General features: G+C 39.2%; 1 protein-coding gene across 1 annotated transcript; it reads right to left on the minus strand.

The window, feature by feature from the left end:
• Positions 1–8,174: 8,174 nt before the first annotated feature.
• On the minus strand, positions 8,175–13,844 carry zpld1a (zona pellucida-like domain containing 1a; the record flags this gene model as incomplete). Its single annotated transcript, XM_080041681.1, has 10 exons — positions 13,736–13,844; positions 13,229–13,449; positions 12,440–12,621; positions 11,705–11,777; positions 11,199–11,296; positions 10,351–10,431; positions 10,078–10,249; positions 9,135–9,237; positions 8,693–8,722; positions 8,175–8,350 (listed from the first exon to the last, which is right to left on the minus strand). The coding sequence occupies exons 1-10, from the start codon at positions 13,839–13,841 to the stop codon at positions 8,175–8,177; spliced, it is 1,242 nt and encodes a 413-aa protein (XP_079897807.1). The 5' UTR covers positions 13,842–13,844.
• Positions 13,845–19,969: the final 6,125 nt, after the last annotated feature.

Raw genomic sequence — 19,969 nt, forward strand, 5'->3', positions numbered from 1 at the left:
AGCAGCAGGAGCAGGACGCGGAAGGAGCCCTGTGGGACTTTTTGCTTCGATGTGTTGCCTTGAGGGGCTGTCGGAAATAGGATTACTCCCTGATGCAAGCGAGGGTCAGCCTTCAACAAGTTTATTTATGTTTTCAAAGTAGCCTGTGGCGGTTTAACTTTTACCAACATAAGGACATCGTTATCATCACATGTCAGATGTCACAACTTAGAGCTTGTATTAAGCTAGCAGAATCAGCATCTCCACGGGAACAAAGTTAAAGGCCTACTTCACCGGTTTGAATATGAAGGTGTATTGAATTCTGAGATCCTATGTAGTATAAATGTGCAAAAAAAAATTGAAATCGGTTCATCCTAGCCTGAGGAAAGGCAGAAAGAGTGTTTTTTTAACCCTATATTTCTCTTTCTCGTGACATCACAGAAAGAGAAGTATAGGGTTAAAAAAAAAACGTACTTTGTAAATATTACTGTGATGTCACAGTAAAAGACATCACAGTAATATTTACAAAGTAAGTTTTTTTTAACCCTATATTTCTCTTTCTGTGATGTCACGAGAAAGAGAAATATAGGGTTAAAAAAACACTCTTTCTGCCTTTTCTCAGGCTAGGATGAACCGATTTCAATTTTTTTTGCACATTTATACTACATAGGATCTCAGAATTCAATACACCTTCATATTCAAACCGGTGAAGTAGGCCTTTAAGTCTTAGCCTAACCGATTGATACAAATATTAATAATTAAATTAAGTGCAAGTTATAACTTATGAGTAGGTGAGCCATTGTAAATGTACACTGATAGGCTATAAAAAAGCTATTTATAGGCAATAGGCTGTTAGCATATTTGTTCTGCATAGATAGGAATTGGCTACCCTTTCCCAAACAAAATGCCAGTGATTTTCGGGCTTCAGGCGGCTAATAATACCAAAACATTAAGGTTGATGGTTGCACATATGCCAACATTCATTAGCCTACATTGTTCCAACTCCGTATTGCCCTTTGTAAAGTAGGACCTGCTATTCTCTAAAACTGTAGGCTACTGAAAAACCACTGGAACGTTTACGAGCGTCACCTGAAGGCAGCATATTTTCCGCCTTTTTTCGCTCCACCTTCAAGCCAGCGTTTACAATAAAACTATTATTAAAAGAGAACATTCCCGCGTAATTGTTTATCTGTAACTTTGTACGGACGCTCTCTCAACCAGCACATAAGATTTCATGTGAGACTGCCTTTTGAGAGCCTACTCATGTTGACACTTGAAACTTCTTCCTTAATCAGAGCTATCTTATCTTCAATTGAAATGGATAAAACAATATGATACTGTGGCTTAAAAGCAACAGGATATCAATTAGCCTATATCATAGATAATAATGTCATCCATGGTGAAGTTTTGTAAATAAGATAGGCTACTTAATCACCAAGTCTGCATATGAATATCACTATCAATAGGCCTATTATAGGTTAGCCTAATGTAAAATAGGTCTTAAATTAAAAAAAAATAACATTTTTAATTAGTGGAAGCGGACAAAGACCAGGTTATAGGTGACAGCAGTCAGAGTGAAAAGGTGCGGAAGGCTAACTATGGGTGTTACAGGTAGCCTACTCTCATAACTGAATAAACAAACAAACAACTGTAAATTGAATCCCTGGAACATTATTTTAAGTAACAAAGCTACCTGAAATTGTTACCGTGTCACTGATGTAGTTTACAGCAGATGGGCCCACAATTTTGTTTACAAACATATTCCAGTCTTTTGTTAGGTTACAAGTGCTTCAAGATAAAAAAAAATTATGATAAAATTATTCAATAGCCTACTAGAAAAGAATGAGAAAATTATTATTATTATTACGAGAAAATATGTTTTATAAACTAACTGCAGGCTCTGCACCTAGATCTTTTCATAAGAAACAATGTATTACCCCATACATGTGTTGTATATTTCATACTAGTATGGGCATAATAGTACACTATAAATAACGAAAACCAGGCTTGGGATTTTACTGAAATGTACTTAACAATATTGTGCTGTTGGCAAAACTGGAAGTGTGTGGATTCAAATCAAGGCATGAGAAAGAAATCCCCCCAAAGTCACAATGGCGCCCTCTGATGGAAGAAGAACTGAAAACAAAAATGAAATGAAAATCTTTATTGGTTATAGCCTACATATGGAAATGTTGTGTGACCTGTCTGTGTTTAAGGTGATGCAATCCAACTGTCCTTCCCTTCACTTACAGTTAAAGATGAGATAACGCATGGTAACCAAATGTCTGTTTATCTTGTATACGTAGCCTAATTCCTGCAAGCAAAACAAATTGTTTCTCATTGGTAGAAGAATTTGTTTACTTGCAGTGACCAGAACCATGGGATGATGTGTCCACTGGTCTTAGCAATTATACTGCATAGTTGCTACAAGCCTATAGCTTAGGTCTGTTATCGTGTTCCCTGTTGCCGGCAACATGTTCAAAGAGGCCGAAAGAGTAAACAAGACACTATACAGACACCCAGGTCAGGGTCAGGTCAACCAAAGAAGAACACAGAAGATTGGTCCAACTATATGGGTTATGCAGCTATAGGCTATAGAACTGTGCCTCTGTCCCAAATGACACAGTCCAGTTTTGCATAGAAGACCAAAATTATTTTTTCTTATCAGTTTCCATTACAGAAGTCATTGAGTTGAACTGAATTTTAGCATATGTGTGTAACCAGTTCCCCAAGCTCTGTACAGTTTTGGTTTGTCCTTGACTTTCAGACAGTTAAGAGTGGGTTTCTGAAATGAGCAGTTGGAATGAAACAGGCCGACTCCTGACCCGTTAGTCCTGTTTGACAGCAGGTATTTTGACAAAAAAGAAGAACATAATGTCTCAGTTCTGTTAAACTTAAAGGTCTATTATGTAACTTTGGGTGTGTCAGAGCAGAGAAGTGGACATTTTTTAAGGTATATTCTCATAACTGAATAAAAACACTTTCCTCACAGGAAAATTGGATCTCTGGAACATTGTAGCTTACTGTCGTTGTTTACAGCAGCAAGGCCCATGGTTCTATTTACAAATATAATCTAGTATTACGTTTGGTTCTAGGTTCCTAAAAATAATTTAATTTTGATTAATGACGATAGAAGTTATTCGATGCTGCAAAGTGCACCTTTAAGCCGTGACAGTGAGCTAGCATGCACCCCGAAAGACCAGTACATTTTTTTTTTTTATTATGATGATCAAGATCAAGGTCTCACAGGATCCGAAAATTCAACAGAAAATCAGCAGGTAACTCATTTATTCCTCTCTCTAGTTCCTTTGACAGACAAATGTCCATTGTGCTGAATGGTGATCCTGTCAATTGTGACAAATGTACATGTCATCCATGCAGGGACAGATAAGAAACAATGATGTGGAGAGAGAGAGACCATGCAGACAGAGAGTCAGAGGCCTAACCAAAGGCACGCGAAAAGGGGAGGCCTACAAGTGCCACAGCCAGCACATTTGTCAACTACTGCTCCATAATGCCATATGTTCTAAAAAAAAGGTTTGCACATAGTAAACTGTGTGATCATATTAGGTGTTGTGTTTTAAGACTCAGATATGAATTAGACCACAACTCCCTGTTTGGTAAGATTCCAACCCACTAAAAGGGTTATTCTATCAAGTAAAAAAGTTGCCTCGGGTGCCGATAATAAAACCTAAATTAATAAAACTCTGATTTTTGAATTGTTTGATTTCTTTGATTGTTTTGTATTGTTTCTAATTCTACAGTTATTATTTATTTTTTGTGTGTGTTGTATTCTAATATTAAAATGTTTTTTGGGTGTGGGTTTCATTCAAGCCTGTGTAGGTTTCAACCGCACCCACACCTCCATGTTTCATCACTATGTGTTTTTATAATGTTTGTATGTGAAATAAAACTAATCTTAACTAAACCAAACTAAACTAAACTAAACTAAACTAAACTAAACTAAACTAAACTAAACTAAACTAAACTAAACTAAACTAAACTAAACTAAACTAAACTAAACTAAACTAAACTAAACAAAACTAAACTAAACTAATCTAAACTCAATTTAATTAAACTTAAAAAGATAACTTTATAATCAAGCTCTCCACTATCTGCGAATGTAAGTATTTTGCCATTCTTTATTTGGATTTAAGCTTGTGTTCATTATGTCACTTCGGAATTTTTTTTTGTCTTCAGCAAGACCCCACAGGGAGTCCTTTTAACGTACAAAACAATGGTGAGCAATGATGTTCATCTTAGATTCAAACCCCTGACATGACAGGCTGTATTGGCAGTCTATTATTATGTCTATGTGTAATATTTTATTAGTGGCACATTCATGTAGCAGGAGAGGACTAAACTAAACAGAAATAAATGATTAAGGTGCCTCCTACTGGTGTATCTGAGGAATTACCGTTTGAGAAAAAAAATTGTTCTATTATAAATGTAAAATATTGTATTTTAATATTTCAAGCAAACCTTATAATATTGGTAAATATTGAGCACTTGCTATTATTGTGTTTTTAGTTTAGGAAATATGTATGTGTGGAAGACACAGGCAAAGAAGGAGAGAGGTGTATTATACAGTACTTTGAAGCCTCAATCCTAACTTGATTGTTGAAAACTGATTGTTCACTGACTGAAAAGCTTTATGAGAGACATGTGTCGCCACTCCTGTGTCCCCTGAGGACACTAGCTATAGTCTTTAAAAATAATATAGACAATAATTGATGAAAGGTCGTCACTTTCATTATTATTAATACATTTGGCATATGCATTGGTAAATGACAGGTTTTAAATATTGCTTCGTATAGAAACCTTTTTTAATATTTGATGTTTTAATAAGATATACATTTAGTTAAAATGTGTGTGTTTTATGTATTTTTTTAAATGGCTGGGTCTTTATTATATGTGCGTACGCATATATGAGGCAGTTTTCAACAATTTCTTTTTTCAGGGAAAGAAAATATTGATGAATAACTGATTTGTGCATAACGTCCGTACCCATGGTCTGTACACAATTAGTATGTTGGTATAGTACATACATAGTTAGTAAAAAAAGAAATGTACACTGTAAATTGGGAAGAGCTGCGCTGTATGTTGTGCGCCGTATTATTAAATGTTAGAACATCTTCTTTTAAAAAATGTCAAGTTATCGGGGAGTTTTTTGTGTGCGAACAAAAGCATAAACTTATGCAATTCAAAGTGTTTTATGTAAAGCACTTTAAGTGTATGAAATGTGCTATACTCATAAACTAAATTTGCCTCCCTTGCTTGCTTGCAAAGTCTCAATAATTCTTTTGTCCTCCCTTTCCTATAAAACACCCCAACTTCTCTCTCTCTCTCTCTCTCTCTCTCTCTCTCTCTATGTCTCTCTCTCCCTCTCACTCTCTCTCTATCCCTCCCTCTCTCAGTAACTGAGCATCTTGCTGACAGTTGCCCTTTGAATGTGTGGTGCAAGTTTCAGCAGGACTGAATAGGAAATTCCATCCTATTATTTTCAGACTGATTCAAACAAAACATGTACATGGAAGCCAATGACAAACAGTGCAAGTATATGCACCTGGGCGGCTGAAGTTAGCACTGAACATCAAGAGTCAAACTGGCAAGGCTGGATGGTAACAATATACTGTTTTACATTATGACTTAATGGTTTTTATTGCTTTTTTTCTCCTTTCTTCTCTCGGCGCTCATAGTGGTAAAGAATGGTGGTCACCCCCATGTCATACCTGGGGCTGTAGAGCAGCTTAGGTACCCCTCTGGTGTGACCTTAGGCCATACATTAAGCTCTACTTTCTTCCTTAGGGGCACCTTAGTAGAACATGAGCCCATATTTCTTTTTTTTTAATCTAAAGGGCTGCCCTAATGGGACCTTTACATGCTTCATTCTTGCCCCGAGTTCACATAAGAGGTTAATTGGAATGGCTGTGTGTGTATGTACACCTGGATGTGACTATATCAAACTTGTAAAGAAAAAAACAGAAGGCAATATCAATGCCTCCCCAGTGACTCTCCAAAAAGTATCCCATCAAACACTGTCCATAACTGGTTTCATTACGTCATCCGTAGCTAAGGTCAAGAACCTTGGTGTAACTCTGGAATCTGCTCTTTGACACTCGTGCAAAACATCTTAAAGCTACAGTGCATTACTGCTGTCGCCTCCATGAGGAATTCTGAGTAATTGCAACAACACTGTCGGCGCATCTTCATGAAGTAAGCTTTATCCCTTTTGCTGTGTGTCCAGGTTTTTTCTTAGCAGTAGAATCAACAACTGTAACATTTCTCGCACGCTTGGGATTTTTCTAAGCTCCTGTCCCAGTGTCAGGGGCTGACACCAGTTTGTAAACACTGCTATATTGAGAAATACAGAGAGTGTTTTGTGGAGCTGACAGGCTTATTCAACGTTTGTGTCAACTCGTGTGGCGATGGATTGACAGTAACCGACATTCATTTATATGAAAAAAGTTACGCACTTTAGCTTTAAGTGCATTTCCAGACTTAGTTCATGTACCTTGCACTCTGTAGCTGAAAAACCTATTCCTTCCCATCCAGACTTGACTACTGCAATGCCCTTCTCCTTGGTTCCCCCACATGTGCTTTAAAAAGATTACACAATGTTCAGAACTCTGCTGCCAGGGTTCTCTGTCACAAATAGCCTTGGGAACACACAGCTCCTTCACTTCATCGACTACACTGGCTCCCAGTCAAATACCTCATTGATTTCTAATGTCCTTCCTCTCATTTTCAAATGTCTACATGGCTTGGCACCTCCCTATCTGTCTGACCTTCTTCATCCCTGTACAACTATTCCACGCCCACCATACGTTCCACTGGGACCCACTTATTTTCCATTCCCTCCTCCCCCAGACTGCGCTGCATGGGGGGGACAGGACTTTCAGCGCAGCCGGCCCTAAACTCTGGAATGCTCTCCCTCAGGGTTTGCCTGAATGCACTTCAGTTGGCTCCTTTAAGTCTCAGCTTTAAAACATATCCGTTTAGAGCTGCATTCCCTAATCTTCTGTAAGACGCATTTAATACATTTATGTTATGTTTTTATTATTAATTTTATGTGAGTGCATATGTACATACCTTTGTGTATGTATGTAAATACTGTATACATACATACAGTATATAGATTTTACTCTGTAAGTGTTTATTTTAACTGTGCATGTACAGTGTCATTGGGTGGCTTGAAATTGAAAGGCACCCTCTAATAAAAATGTATATAAAATAATTATATTAAGCTGAATTTACATCCTAATATTTATCTGACTGAAAAGATAACTGTATGATCCATTTACTGTTGTTGAAATGAAGAACCTTCACTGAATTCACTGTTGTCTCTTATTTGTCACCGACTGAACATCTCAGTTCACTTTATGAGGAAATTCATATTGTATGTTCAGAAATTAGACACCAGGAAAGTTTTAATCACAAGTTCAAAGTGCAATATTTGCAATATGCACAATCGTACAACATTTGCACATTATACATTGGATACATTACATTGGGTACATGTACAAATGAAACGCCGCCACATTGCGTCAAATAATTAAAGTGATTGAGTGAACTAGGCTTACATGCTTAGGTAGAATGGACCTATCAATTGATTAATCATAAGGCTATACCACTAATATGTAGCAATATTAATAAATTAAATATTTATTCCAAACGCTAAAACAATATAGATTTTAAGTCAAGAAAACATTGAGCTTAACAATAAAGCGGGAGTGTTGTTGTCTCACTCAACCACTGGATCAAGGGTTTTAACTTTTTTTTTTTCTTTAGTTTTTCTCTATTATTTTTTAATTAACTGTTCTTACATTTCGGCCTCTCAGCTGGAAGTGCAGATTATATCAAGTGATTATAATTACAATGTACTGCAAAGCCTCGTGATTGAGCCTATACCCTGCAATTGGAAGCTGTGTAGCTGAGGTATTGAATCAAGTTAATGTTCCCGCTATGTGGGTTCAAGCTGCATGACAAATGAGGCCTAGCATGTCACATGGTTGACATATAAAGTACAGAACAACATACAGTATAAAAAAGGGTCCTGCATAAATTCTACTATAATGCACATTGCACAGAATTGTTACATTTTTTATTTCTTCTTCTAAATCAACATTTTAGCTTTTATTCTCCTGTAAAAAATAACTACATGCACAAACATCACGTCACATCTGAGCTGGCCCTCAGCTGAAGGCTGGGTTACGGGCTCCAGACAGCGTGCTAACAGGAGAGGCCTTCCCTTTGAGGAGGGTGAGGGAGAAGATGAAGAAGCAAACGCTCATGAGGCCCAGGATGATCAGGCCTGAGATCAGCGCGCTGGTCACTGTGTTCATCTGAAACACTGGAGCTTTCAGATTGGCTAGAGCAGCACAAACACACAGAAAAAAACAATCATTTGCGTTCATTTATTGACAACCATTCTAAAAACTTGCTCTTCATTTTTCACGTTTGAGAAAGATTACACAATTTGATATCAGTTTATTTTTTTTACAATTTGGAAATTTGATATAATTGAAAAGCAATACCACATTAAAAGACTGAAAAGAGTTATGCACACTCGTGACAAACAATCTACCCATTAAAACAGCTGTTTTGAGACGCCCAACTGTGATATCATATATTGAATTTGACTATTTTAGACCAAGTTTCCAGAGGCTTTAACAGTGTCATTCCACACTCAGAACAACATATAAAGGCTTACCCAGCTGAGAGTTGTTGGTTGGCGTTTCATCTGTGGAAAAAAGGTAAAGAGCATTCAATTGTAACAAGTGAAGTGAACTTAACTGCATAAGCAAATTGTTAGTTACTTATACAGTACATGAGTCAACAGTATGCCATTAAAACAATACACTGTATGCTTAAACCTTGAGTCTGTCACACTTGAGTACCTTATAATAAATGGAATTTGGAAAACAGCCATTAGAAATCACAGCAGGAGAGAAGTAGTGGGCAGATTAAAAATGTTAAAAGAGCTTGGGGGCACTTTACTGTGAGTATTATGTTTCAGGTTAGGAAGAAAAGGCTCCTCAGACACAGTAACAATGCTGTTTGGATAAAATCACAAAGAAAGGTGACTTTGGTGGGAAACAGACGCTTTGGGAAATGGAAAACAGAAGAGGAGGAATAGTGTTATCAAACTGTACCACTCCGAGTGATGATTGGCCCTGCTGTCAGGACGGCATTCCCCGATGCTGCGTTCGAGTCCTTTCCCTCTAACAAATCTCGCTTTTTCCTACTCCCACAGATCTATGACAAAATGGAAAAGACAGATATGGTGGCAGTTAAAAGAAAAACACGCCCCCCCTCTTTGGTGTGCTCCATTTACTTACTACAGGAGACACAATCTGGAAGGTCAATATGATTACCCATTTAAGGTGGAGTCAGTGATGCTGGAGATTGATCGTTTTTGTCAAAATCAGTAAATATCTCCTCACGATCCGATACCTGTCTGTACTGTGTGCTTGCTGAAAGAAATCCAGTGTTAAAACACAGCCTAGGCCCAACATAGCCAAGCATATTGCTAGCTATGTTGGGCCCTCTTTGTTTACATAGCCTTCTCCAGAATCACTGACTCCACCTTTAATGTAGTCTTTTTACATTTTATAAATGTATTATCATATTCTTATTAATTATGTATGTGAGAAGAATGTAATGCAGCTGATAAGTTGGAACTAATGCTCAATGTTATATACTGTTGAGTAAGTACACAAAACCCAACAAAAACATCACATTGAAAGGGATAACAATATGTTTTGTAAGTAAAAGACTTTAACTGGCTTGTGATTACAGGCATTTACAATAAGTGTAGTGGAGTAACAACAAATGGAAATACTCTTTTAGGGTCCCTTAGAATTGTACTGTTGAACAGAAGTTATGTAAATGTACTTTTGGTACTTTCCACCACTGTTGATTGTGTGCATGAGCTGAACTGTTTGAAAGTTGAGCTGGTGAAATTTGGAGTCTCTTTACCACATGCAAGAAGCCGTATAGCTGCATGGGTTTAAGAGAGATACTTTAAAAAACAAATGGGTGTGTGTTTGTAGTTTTTGTCCTGTTACGTGTGAAGGTGTCCGTTGTTAGTCTCACTGGCATGAGCATGGGACAGTCATCGGCTCGACACAGCTTGGTGACACAGTGCAGGAAGACGGTGGACATCTTCTGGTTCTTGTGCTTGACAAAGCGGAATACTTCAAAGGCAAAGCGACCCATTTGGCTCTTCCCGTTCTCAAAGACAGTGGTCTGGGGGTCTTTTTCACAGCTGGGAAAATGAAAAAAAATAAAGGTATTATTTGAAATGCGAGCAAGAGAAATATCAAAACTGAAGAAAATTATTTTGATCTCTCCTCAAATATGAGTTACCTAAAGAAAAGGTCATAGCGGAGGTCATCGTTAGGGTTTCCAGAGGGCGTGGTGTAACAGTAGTCCATTAGAATGTTCCACCTATTTCACAACAAGGATGAGTAATTACAAATGAATGCGCAGAGTTTGACACTGTCGGCTTTTTTCACTTTCATCGGCTCAAGTTTCTCTTTACTCAAACTTAAATCTCAAGTTTGGAAACCTATTTTAGTATGCAAGTATGCAACTTACACAAGAGTGATGTTATATTCATGATCAGTTTTCACAACTTGGCAAAATCCAGTTTCAATCTTAATTAACATTCTTACTATACATCTTCATTATGTAAATATAAAACGTAACTGCAGTCTTATGATGAAGAAATTACATAATGTTCCCATATAGTAATGAAAAGGTCCTGGAAAAGTTGAGCGGTTTCACATCCCCTGTGTATACTTACATGTTTGTCTGTTTGTTTTAACTGAAATAATGAGAGGCCCACCAGTGTTCTGTACAATTGATTTTCATCCATTTCATCCATTTTCATGAAATCAGATGGAAAAACATGGGCCAGAAGTTTCTACTTTGCTTCACATCACCTAAATACATGCCCGTTTTACTGTTTTTATTTTTTTTAACTCTATTTTTCTACGCCATCTGTATAGGTGTGGGTCTCCTTACCTTGAATATGTACTAATTACGTTAATTCTGTTCAAGAAAATCCAACAACTTGGCAGATGACACAATGATAGTGTAGTACATAAAGTTATACATAAGCCTATACTCTGCCAGTAGAATTAGTATAAACTGTACAAGGTCATCTGGTGATGTATTGAGTATGAATGAGTAAGATGTTGACTGAATTATACCTCCTATCCAGGTTAGAAGCTTTGACACCTGCAAATACCCTCGTCTTCAGGGTCAGTCCTGCCATGGGGATGGACAGCTGCTGAACGTATGTCGAGTCCTTGAGTTCATAAAACCACAATCGCATTTTAGCATCCATGTCACAATTCCAGACTTCATCCATTCTTATTGCTCGGAGGGATTTGTTCAGTTTCACCACAGTTCAGTGTATCACTGAGTATACAACTGACTATAATCTTCTCCAATTACAGGATTAAAGGTAATTTGCTGTCTACTTGAGCAGCACAAAAGGGTTTGTGAGCATTTGGCATCTTCCCCGCCACGTACACGTATCATAATTTTTTCTCAGACTAGCAATAACAGATGTCAAAGGTGCAGAGTAATTTAACATATATCTTAACATATAGCTACAGGACTCTGGAATAAAGCTTTGTCTCCAATGGTAAAGCCTCAGCTCCCAAAGTACAGCAAGATAACAGATATTTAGACTCAACAGATGGAAACTTACGTTGTAAAGCAGTAGATTCAACGTGCTGATGAAAGTACCATTGCTCTCCTTCACTGAGATTGCAGCTGCTGACCTTCAGTAAAGACATAAAAGAGTTGATAGCTCCCAAAACCGTTTTGAAAATTGATTCCAATATTTTGACCTTAGCAAACATTTGCATCTTTAAAATATGTTTAATAATATCATATAATGTTATTAATAAAGAAGAACACACTTGATGGACCTAAAAACTGAAGAATCTGAAGAAACATCTCTCATTTTGCTTCATTCAGCTTCCGTATATGGTTGACCTACACAATGTATTCACATCATATCTGAATCAAACTGTGCAGAGTCTGAAAATTCAATTCCCCCCCCCACTAACTCTAACAATTTTAGGTATGTGAAGATGGGAATGTTCACATTTTGTGTCAGAGTTGAGACGTTTATCATTCAAGTCTATGATCATTCTTTAGGTTGAATTTGAGGTGTTCTCTGAATGTATTATACTAAGAAAATCCGTTTGAGTGAGTTCTCCTTTATTGATTTGTCCATCCCATGTACATGTATTTGAGTTGTAAAAAAATTATTTCATGACTGTTTTAAGTGCCACCTTTTTATAGCAGACAATATTTTGAATGCTATTATTGTCAACAATTTGTATTACTCATTTCATTGTATTGCTTGCTGGCACTCTGAAGCACCGCACTAGAGCTCTTTCAAACAGTGTAAATGATCATGTTGAGTGAGACTTACGAGGCCAGCTGGGTGTTGTTGACCAGGTATTCCAGCGGGTAGCTGCAGCTGAACTTGTACTGCAGGCCGGGCAGATAGCTGATGGTGGTGGGGGGATCGGGTGTGTCGATATATCCTGATATGTTTCCAATCTGCACCAGTGACAGGTTCCCATACGCATTGGGCCCTTGAGCCGTGGAGACCTGCGGCGAAAAAACCAACAGATCAGATCAGTGTGGGTAACATTTGTGCCGACTCGCTGAGTGACACCCATTATCTTACTGTAGCCAAACTGGACAGAGGGGGTTGATACCATCAGCCAACGAGCATAGAAATGCCCTTCACTAATCCTCAACTCAATCCCTTTTTATCTGAGAAAACGGATCATCCAGAAAACTGTTCCCATCCAGAACAACAGCAAAAATGATGGTGGAGCCGGGCCCGCTCAGCGGAGATTTACTTTGATGTGCTCAATCAAGAATTTTTGAATTTTCACAGAGATAACAAGTCCTGCACTTCATTCCCATGCAGCATGAACACAACTTGTCAACATTGTAAAAAAAAAAAGGTATAGCCTACTGTGAATGAATTGTAGTCATCATCATCACAGACTAGCCTACATTTTATTTTGGACACAGTTTCCAGCAGGGTGTCTTTGTAGCCTAATGCATGGCCCAATCCTAAATCAAAGCTCAACCCTAACATTATCTGCTCTTTTTACAGTTATGTAATTTTTTTGATTTGATTTATTGATATTTTCTCAAATAAATCGGCATCACTAGAATTTCTGATTTGTGAAAAAAATCTTACCACCAGAGCATTGCCACAGGATTCTAGCGTGGCCAGGCTGATAGTAAAGATGACGACGGAGGGAAAGGTGTTGTTATTGATGAAACCGCGGCAGTGGGCGTCTCCATGGCGACCATTGAGGGCCAGGTCAGTATCGGTGTAGCCGGAAAAGAGGACAGGGCAGAAGTTGATCTTGAGGGTCATTGTCTGCACCCCGCAGTACACACTGATATCTCTCTCCGCTGTAAGACACACACAGAGACTTAGAAATTCGACAACATAAGATATTTTGTTATATGGAATAAATGAATTAAAATTGGCATTTTATAATCATGCTATTGGAAATGAAATACAGTCCAAAACCACCGTTTACATTTTTTGTTTAAATCCAAAAGAAAAAAATAATAATTCATTACTTTGAGGAAAACTTTCTATCAAAAACATCTTCACATGTGTATTCCGTCCAGTAATTCTAAAGAAGAAAAAAAGCAGTGTTAAAATATGTGTCAGTTTCTTTGAGTTCCTCACCGGGGAAGCGGCTATGAAAGTTGGCATCACAGTTGTATCCATTGAATTGAGCTCCAACCAATAAGGTCTTACTAAACAGTAGAAGAATCAAGAGTATATGTTCCATCTCAGCACCTGAAACAGCAGGACATTGTAAGAAATACAGTTTATGCACTTCATTATTGTTCACTTGAGAAAAAAAAAATTCCCCAAAATATCTGAGTTATCTCTCTAACTGTTTTGACTGTTTAGGGGGAACAGCTTTCGTAACTCTGCCAAACAGAATCAAAAAAGTCAAATGTCACATTGAATTATCTTTGAAGAATTGAAGAGTTGGCCATCAAATGAAGGAATTATACTGGATAATGTGCAGGTAACTACAATCATTTCATGCATTGGTATAATGGCTTATCTCTGTGTGCAAATCTCATTGTCCTGCAGCCTCTTATCCCATAATCATTGTCAGTCACAGAAACAGAGTCTCAGTCCTGAGGAAACAGCTAAATTTAAGGAGTTTGTTTTGCAGTTAGCGTCTCTAGCTCTGACAGCAGACGGTGTTGTTTTTGACAGCCATGAGGTTAAAAAGGTAAAGCCGAAAAGGTAAGAACCACTCACCCTAGTTCCTGGAAGCCAGCGAGTCAGCGGTTCTCCATAAGCTTGGGACAGACGATGGAATGGTTCGCACAGCATCCCTACCCGGCAACTAGAAACGGGACTCAGGAGCAGGGGGGAAAAAGGGATCCTACACATAAGAGATTCATTATTTGAACATGTCAACAAAAAAGGGCTGTCCGAGAGCGAACATGGGAAAGTCCATCAAATTTGAATGTGTTATACAAATCCTTTTCAAATTCACAGAAACATGAGCAGGTTTTGAAGTTTCCCACTCATATCCTTTCGGCCCAATCTGCCAGTGTCACCGCTCACAAATGGTTTGACGCCACATGAGGTCCAGCGGCAGTGGGGGGGAGAATTATCTTTTCATCACTCCAGTGGCCCTGGCCCTGCTGACTGAGCCAATCCTTTCTCCCCCTGGACGGTCGGGAAGTGCAGAGCCCACCATGCGGGGCCCTTGGCGGCGGGAATCCACACTTTTCATGCTTTGTGTGTATAGTAGCCCTCAGTCAGCACAGCAGCAGGCAATCTGCTCGGTGAGGCTGCAAGCTGCTGCCGGCCTCCTACCCGATCCCCAAACTTTGATTCCTGGTCACAGGTAAGAAAGCAAAGTTCATGGAGTTTCAAGGCCGGCCCTCCATTTCCCATCTCTTCTCTCATATCTCATGTGGTCAGTTTTTTTGCCTACTGGTTATAATTCAATTTTTATATGGTGGCCCTACAAAGATTTGTCATAAATTGTACTAACTCTAACATTGTGTTACTTTTCAAGAGTTTAGTTAGTGCACAGTGGAGCATTGAGAAGGACTTTCAATTACAGTTTTGAATAAAAGGAATTTACCTCTATTTGGATTATGTCACTTTTTTATACTCTCTATCCACTACACCACGAGCCATCCCACAGCTACTCTTTCTTAGGTCTATTTTAAATAAACACTATAATCAGAAAATTGTTGTTGTTGTTGCATACAGTAAATATACAACAGAATGTCCGGGGACCACCATGGGGCCCGGGAGGTCAGGGGTCATGGGCGTGTCTGTTGGTATGCAACGAACAGCAGCTCAGAGCAATTGGCCTTCTTGGAGACCCTGAACAGAGTTCTGCATGGGGCTTTGGTACGGGACTCCATTGATCAGCTGTGAGACTTTAACAGGCACATGGGAAATGATGGAGACACCTGGAGTGGCATCATTGGGAGAAACGGCCTCCCTGATCTGAACCCGAGCGGTTGTTTGTTATGAGACGTCTGTTCTAGTCATGGATGGTTTATAACGAACACCTTGTTCTATCATAAGGATTTTCATAAGTGTACGTGGTACCAGAGCACCCTAGGCCGAAGGTCGATGATCGATTTTATGAACGTACTATCATCTGATCTGAGGCCACATGTTTTGGAAATTCAGGTGAAGAGAGGGGCAAGCTGTCCACTGATCACCATCTGGTGGTGATAAGAACTTTCCTGGCCTCTCTGTTGAAGATTAAACCCCAGTGGTCGATGTTCAAAACTTCCATTGCTGTAGCTGCGGCTGGAAGCTTAGTCTTGGCCTTAGGTGCCTAAAGAGGCGGTAACCCTCAAACACTGTACTGTATATGCTATTCTTGGGGACTACTGAGGCGTTTGATAGGCACAGACGGTCCCGAAGGGCAGAGTCTCTGCTGTGAAAGAGGTAAAGAAGAATTTGTTGAAGAAGTTCGGAAAAAACTACTTTAGGTCTGCATCAAAGTGTTTTTATGAAAATCCGTCCAGCACCTGAGGAAGGGGAAACGGAGAACCATCCAAGCAAGTACAGTAAGGATGGGATGCTGTTGACCTCAACTGAGGAGGTAATCACCCGGTGGAAGGAGCACTTTTAGGATCTCCTGAATCCGACTAAGACACACTCTATGGAGGAGGCAGAGCTAGAAGCTGGTGGGGGATCAATTTCAATTTCCCTGGTGGAAGTCACTGAGTTAGTCAAACAACCTGGATTTATTAGATCTGTCCAGAAATGCTGAAAGCTTTAGGTATGGAGGGGCTGTCTTGGATGACACCCTCTTCAACAGTGGTTGGAAGTCTGGGACAGTGCCTAAGGACTAGCAGCCCCGGTTGGTCTTTCTCTATTCAAAAATGGGGACCAGAGAGTGTGTGCCAATTACAGGCTTATCACACCTATCAGCCTCCCAGGTAAAGTATACTCCAAGGTGCTGGAAAGGACTGTTATAAGTTATAGTCAAATCTCGGATTGAACAGGAATATTGCAGATTCCGACCTGGCAAGCTTTTTACTCTCGCAATGAGTCTAGAGGGGGCTTGGGAGTATGCCAATCCTGTCTATACAGTATGTATTTTGTGCATCTGGAGAAGGCGTATGACTGGGATCCCTGGGAGATACTGTAGGAGGTGCTGCAGGAGTATGGGGTTGGGGGTCCCTTCTCAGGGCCATCCAATATCTGTACGCTCAAAGAAAGTTGAGCCAGAAGTCAAAGCTCTTGATCTACAGGTTGATCTTTGTTCCTAGCCTAACCTATGGTCCTGAAGGCCGGGTCATGACCGAAATAACTAGATTGCAGGTTCAAGTGGCCAAAAAGGATTTTCTCAAGAGGGAGGAGGGGGTCTCCCTTAGAGATAAAGTTAAAAGTTCAGTCATCCGTGAGGATCTCGGAGCAGAGCTGCTACTCCTTTGAGTAGAATGGAGCCAGTTGAGGTGGTCGAGCATCTGGTAAGGAAGGGGTGCCTCCCTAGGGAAGTGTTTCAGGCATGTGCAGCTGGAAGGAGGCCTCTGGGAAGACCTAGGCTTATTGGAATGATTATGTCTCCACACTGGCCTTGGAACGCCTGTGGATCCCCCAGTCAGAGCTGGTTGATGTGGCCCCGGAAAGGGAAGTGTGGGATCCCCTGCTAGAGTTGCTGCCCCCGCGACCTGACCCCGGATCAGCGGTTGATGATGAGATGAGATAAAAACCTACAACACATCTTAGAATTATTGTAAATGTGAAAATCCTTTGTGTTTGACAAATACAGTTTTAGTGAGAGAGATGATCATTTTAGTAGGTCAAATGTATCATAGATGACGACATATCATGTCACAGAAGATAATGAATTATCTTCTTTTTTTTCAAAACCTCTCTATTTGGTTAAACTATGATAAAACCCAAGATCTCTTTCAGAGAAAGATCTGAGGGTCCTTTATCTGGAGTGAAATCAATCTAGACTAGGTGCCGTCACACTGAGCTCTCTTTAGCAGGTTGATTGGCACACAAATAATTTTGCGTCTTTGACAAAATGAAAGGGCGAGTTTCTCAGCTTTTGTTGGCTAAAATGTCATCACTTGGCAGGCATACAAGTAGCAAAGTCTTTGCATCATTCTCAGTGTCCCTCAGAGGGTATCCCTGTATAAGCTTGGATTCCCTGTTGACATAGCCATTATATACATGACAAATACATTCTTCAGGGGAGGACGCATTCTCTTCCTGAGCAATATGGCTGCTGCAGGACAGGGAAAAAAATGGCTACAGTAAATCTTATGCTACTTATACTGAACTTTAACAGAGACAAGATACAACACCTGAACTAATGCATTTGGTGCATGCATACTATTGTTTGATCAATTGAATAGTGTATATCATCATGTAATAATAAAAAAAAGGTTAGTTAAAATGTATTCCCTAACAAAACATTTTCTTCATGATGATACTGGTATCAAGCTCAAGTGCCCATTTATCACTACCCTCACATACAGTATCTGGTGACTGTTAATTTCCCTCAATTACTGACTTGCTGAGCAAATGTTGGAACTAAATAAGACTTGGTCTAAATGATCTTGGGGAAGATTCAGTGAAAAGCCGAACATGTCAGGTGGATGGATTATCTCTGCAAAGGAGAAGTGCTCACACAATTTAAACAAATTTGTGAACATTTGATAGAAATATGCCTATTGTGTACGTAAATAAAGTCTTAAATCTTTGATTTCAGCGCAAGTAAATCTGGAGCATTAACAATAGTGTTGCCTTTATATGAATGCAGTGTATACAACATAGTGACAGTATCTTTCCCATTAAAGCTTCCTGTGTGGGGCTGATAGCATCCTGCAGGCAGGCAACCAGGCACATCAGCATATTTTATAAGGTAAACATCTTTGCTTTTGTATTGATTTATTTTGTGCATATGGAGAACAGAGGTGGGGATAAGACACAGCATTGTGGAAACCAGTTCAGAAAAAGGAATTCAGAGAGGCTGTTATTGATGGAGGCTAACTAAGGCCTATCTTTGAGGAGTTCCTTGACTCCTCCTGTCTCTTGACACACTTCATTAAGGCCACCCAAGCATGCCCGAAGCTCTAAGTTGAGTTCAGAGAGTTCATTACCCTGCAGATCTCTCTATAGTTCATTACACTGAAGATAATATTAACTGAAAGCTTCATGCATGACCTAATATATATAGTTGATTAGATATATTATAAAAACATATAGTATGTCTAAAATATGCAGGCTAGATAAGTGTTCTTCGACATAAACATTTTTTTTATGTTCGTCTGGTGATGGTTCACTCATTCAGAACTCTCTGAAAAAAATTACTTGAAGAAGGCTTTTTACATGGAGTGCCATAATTGCACATGTTGACCACTAGATGTCCACAAAATGTATACCAAATGCAGTGACAACGGGGAAATGAGAGCATGTGCGTGTGCTGTTTTAAATATCAGAGCCCAGAAAATGTTGCCCGATGGGGAGCTAAATAAGGAATCTTTCCGTGCCATCCATATTAAGTTGTTTTGGGAAGAGACAAAGTGGGTCCCGCCTGTTGATCGAATAGGCCTATGATAACGCAGGATACCTCCTGCATCCTCAGTCCATAGACAATTAAAGAACTGGGAAAAGGTTGGCATTTGAGTTTTTCTCCATTTGCGACTTTTTTGTGTGGCCTGACATAGCCTGGCATAAATTTATAAACAAGTCCCTTAGGGCAAATGCAGCCCCCAGAGAAATTGCCTTTGGTTAGGGCTACTTCATGGAGTCAGGACAGAGAACGCCCACAGGCAATTTATTTTAACGCTTCCTGTAGAGCTTGAATTACTGGATTTTTTTTTCTCCAAATGTTCTTCAAAGAAAGTTTTATTAAGCTACCTGACAAGGAATACATGCATTTTTCTTCAATTCCCTTGTCATGTGACCTAGTGACCTAGTGACACCTTATTCCCTAAATCGGTACTACCAAGCACACACAGGAAAGAAACCTCTTTATATTTTTAGTGCTTATTCTATTCATAGCTTTTTTTTCAATATCTTCCAGGTCAAGGTGTAACCTAGTCCAAATTATTCCAGAAATTAGTCACCTACCCAGATGGAGGACCTCAAGGGACCTGGAAATTGAAATAGAGCATTTATTCATTAAATAACTAATTGAATATTAAAATCAAGAATTTATGAATTGGTTTACGAATCCATTAAGCCTAATTAATCCATTATTAGGCTATATAGAGGAATTGTACAAATATAGCCTATATAATTTAAATATATAGGCTACATTAATGAATGACTATAGAACAATTTCCATCGGCCCTGAGGTCCTCCATATAAGCAGTAGCCTACACACTCTCTTATCTTCGTATTTTTGCATCTATTCTTCTACACTGTATCGTTCTCCGACCCTGCAGGCAATCA

Source organism: Ammodytes marinus (assembly GCF_949987685.1).
Source record: "Ammodytes marinus genome assembly, chromosome: 14".
In the NCBI taxonomy this organism is placed as follows: Eukaryota; Metazoa; Chordata; class Actinopteri; order Uranoscopiformes; family Ammodytidae; genus Ammodytes; species Ammodytes marinus.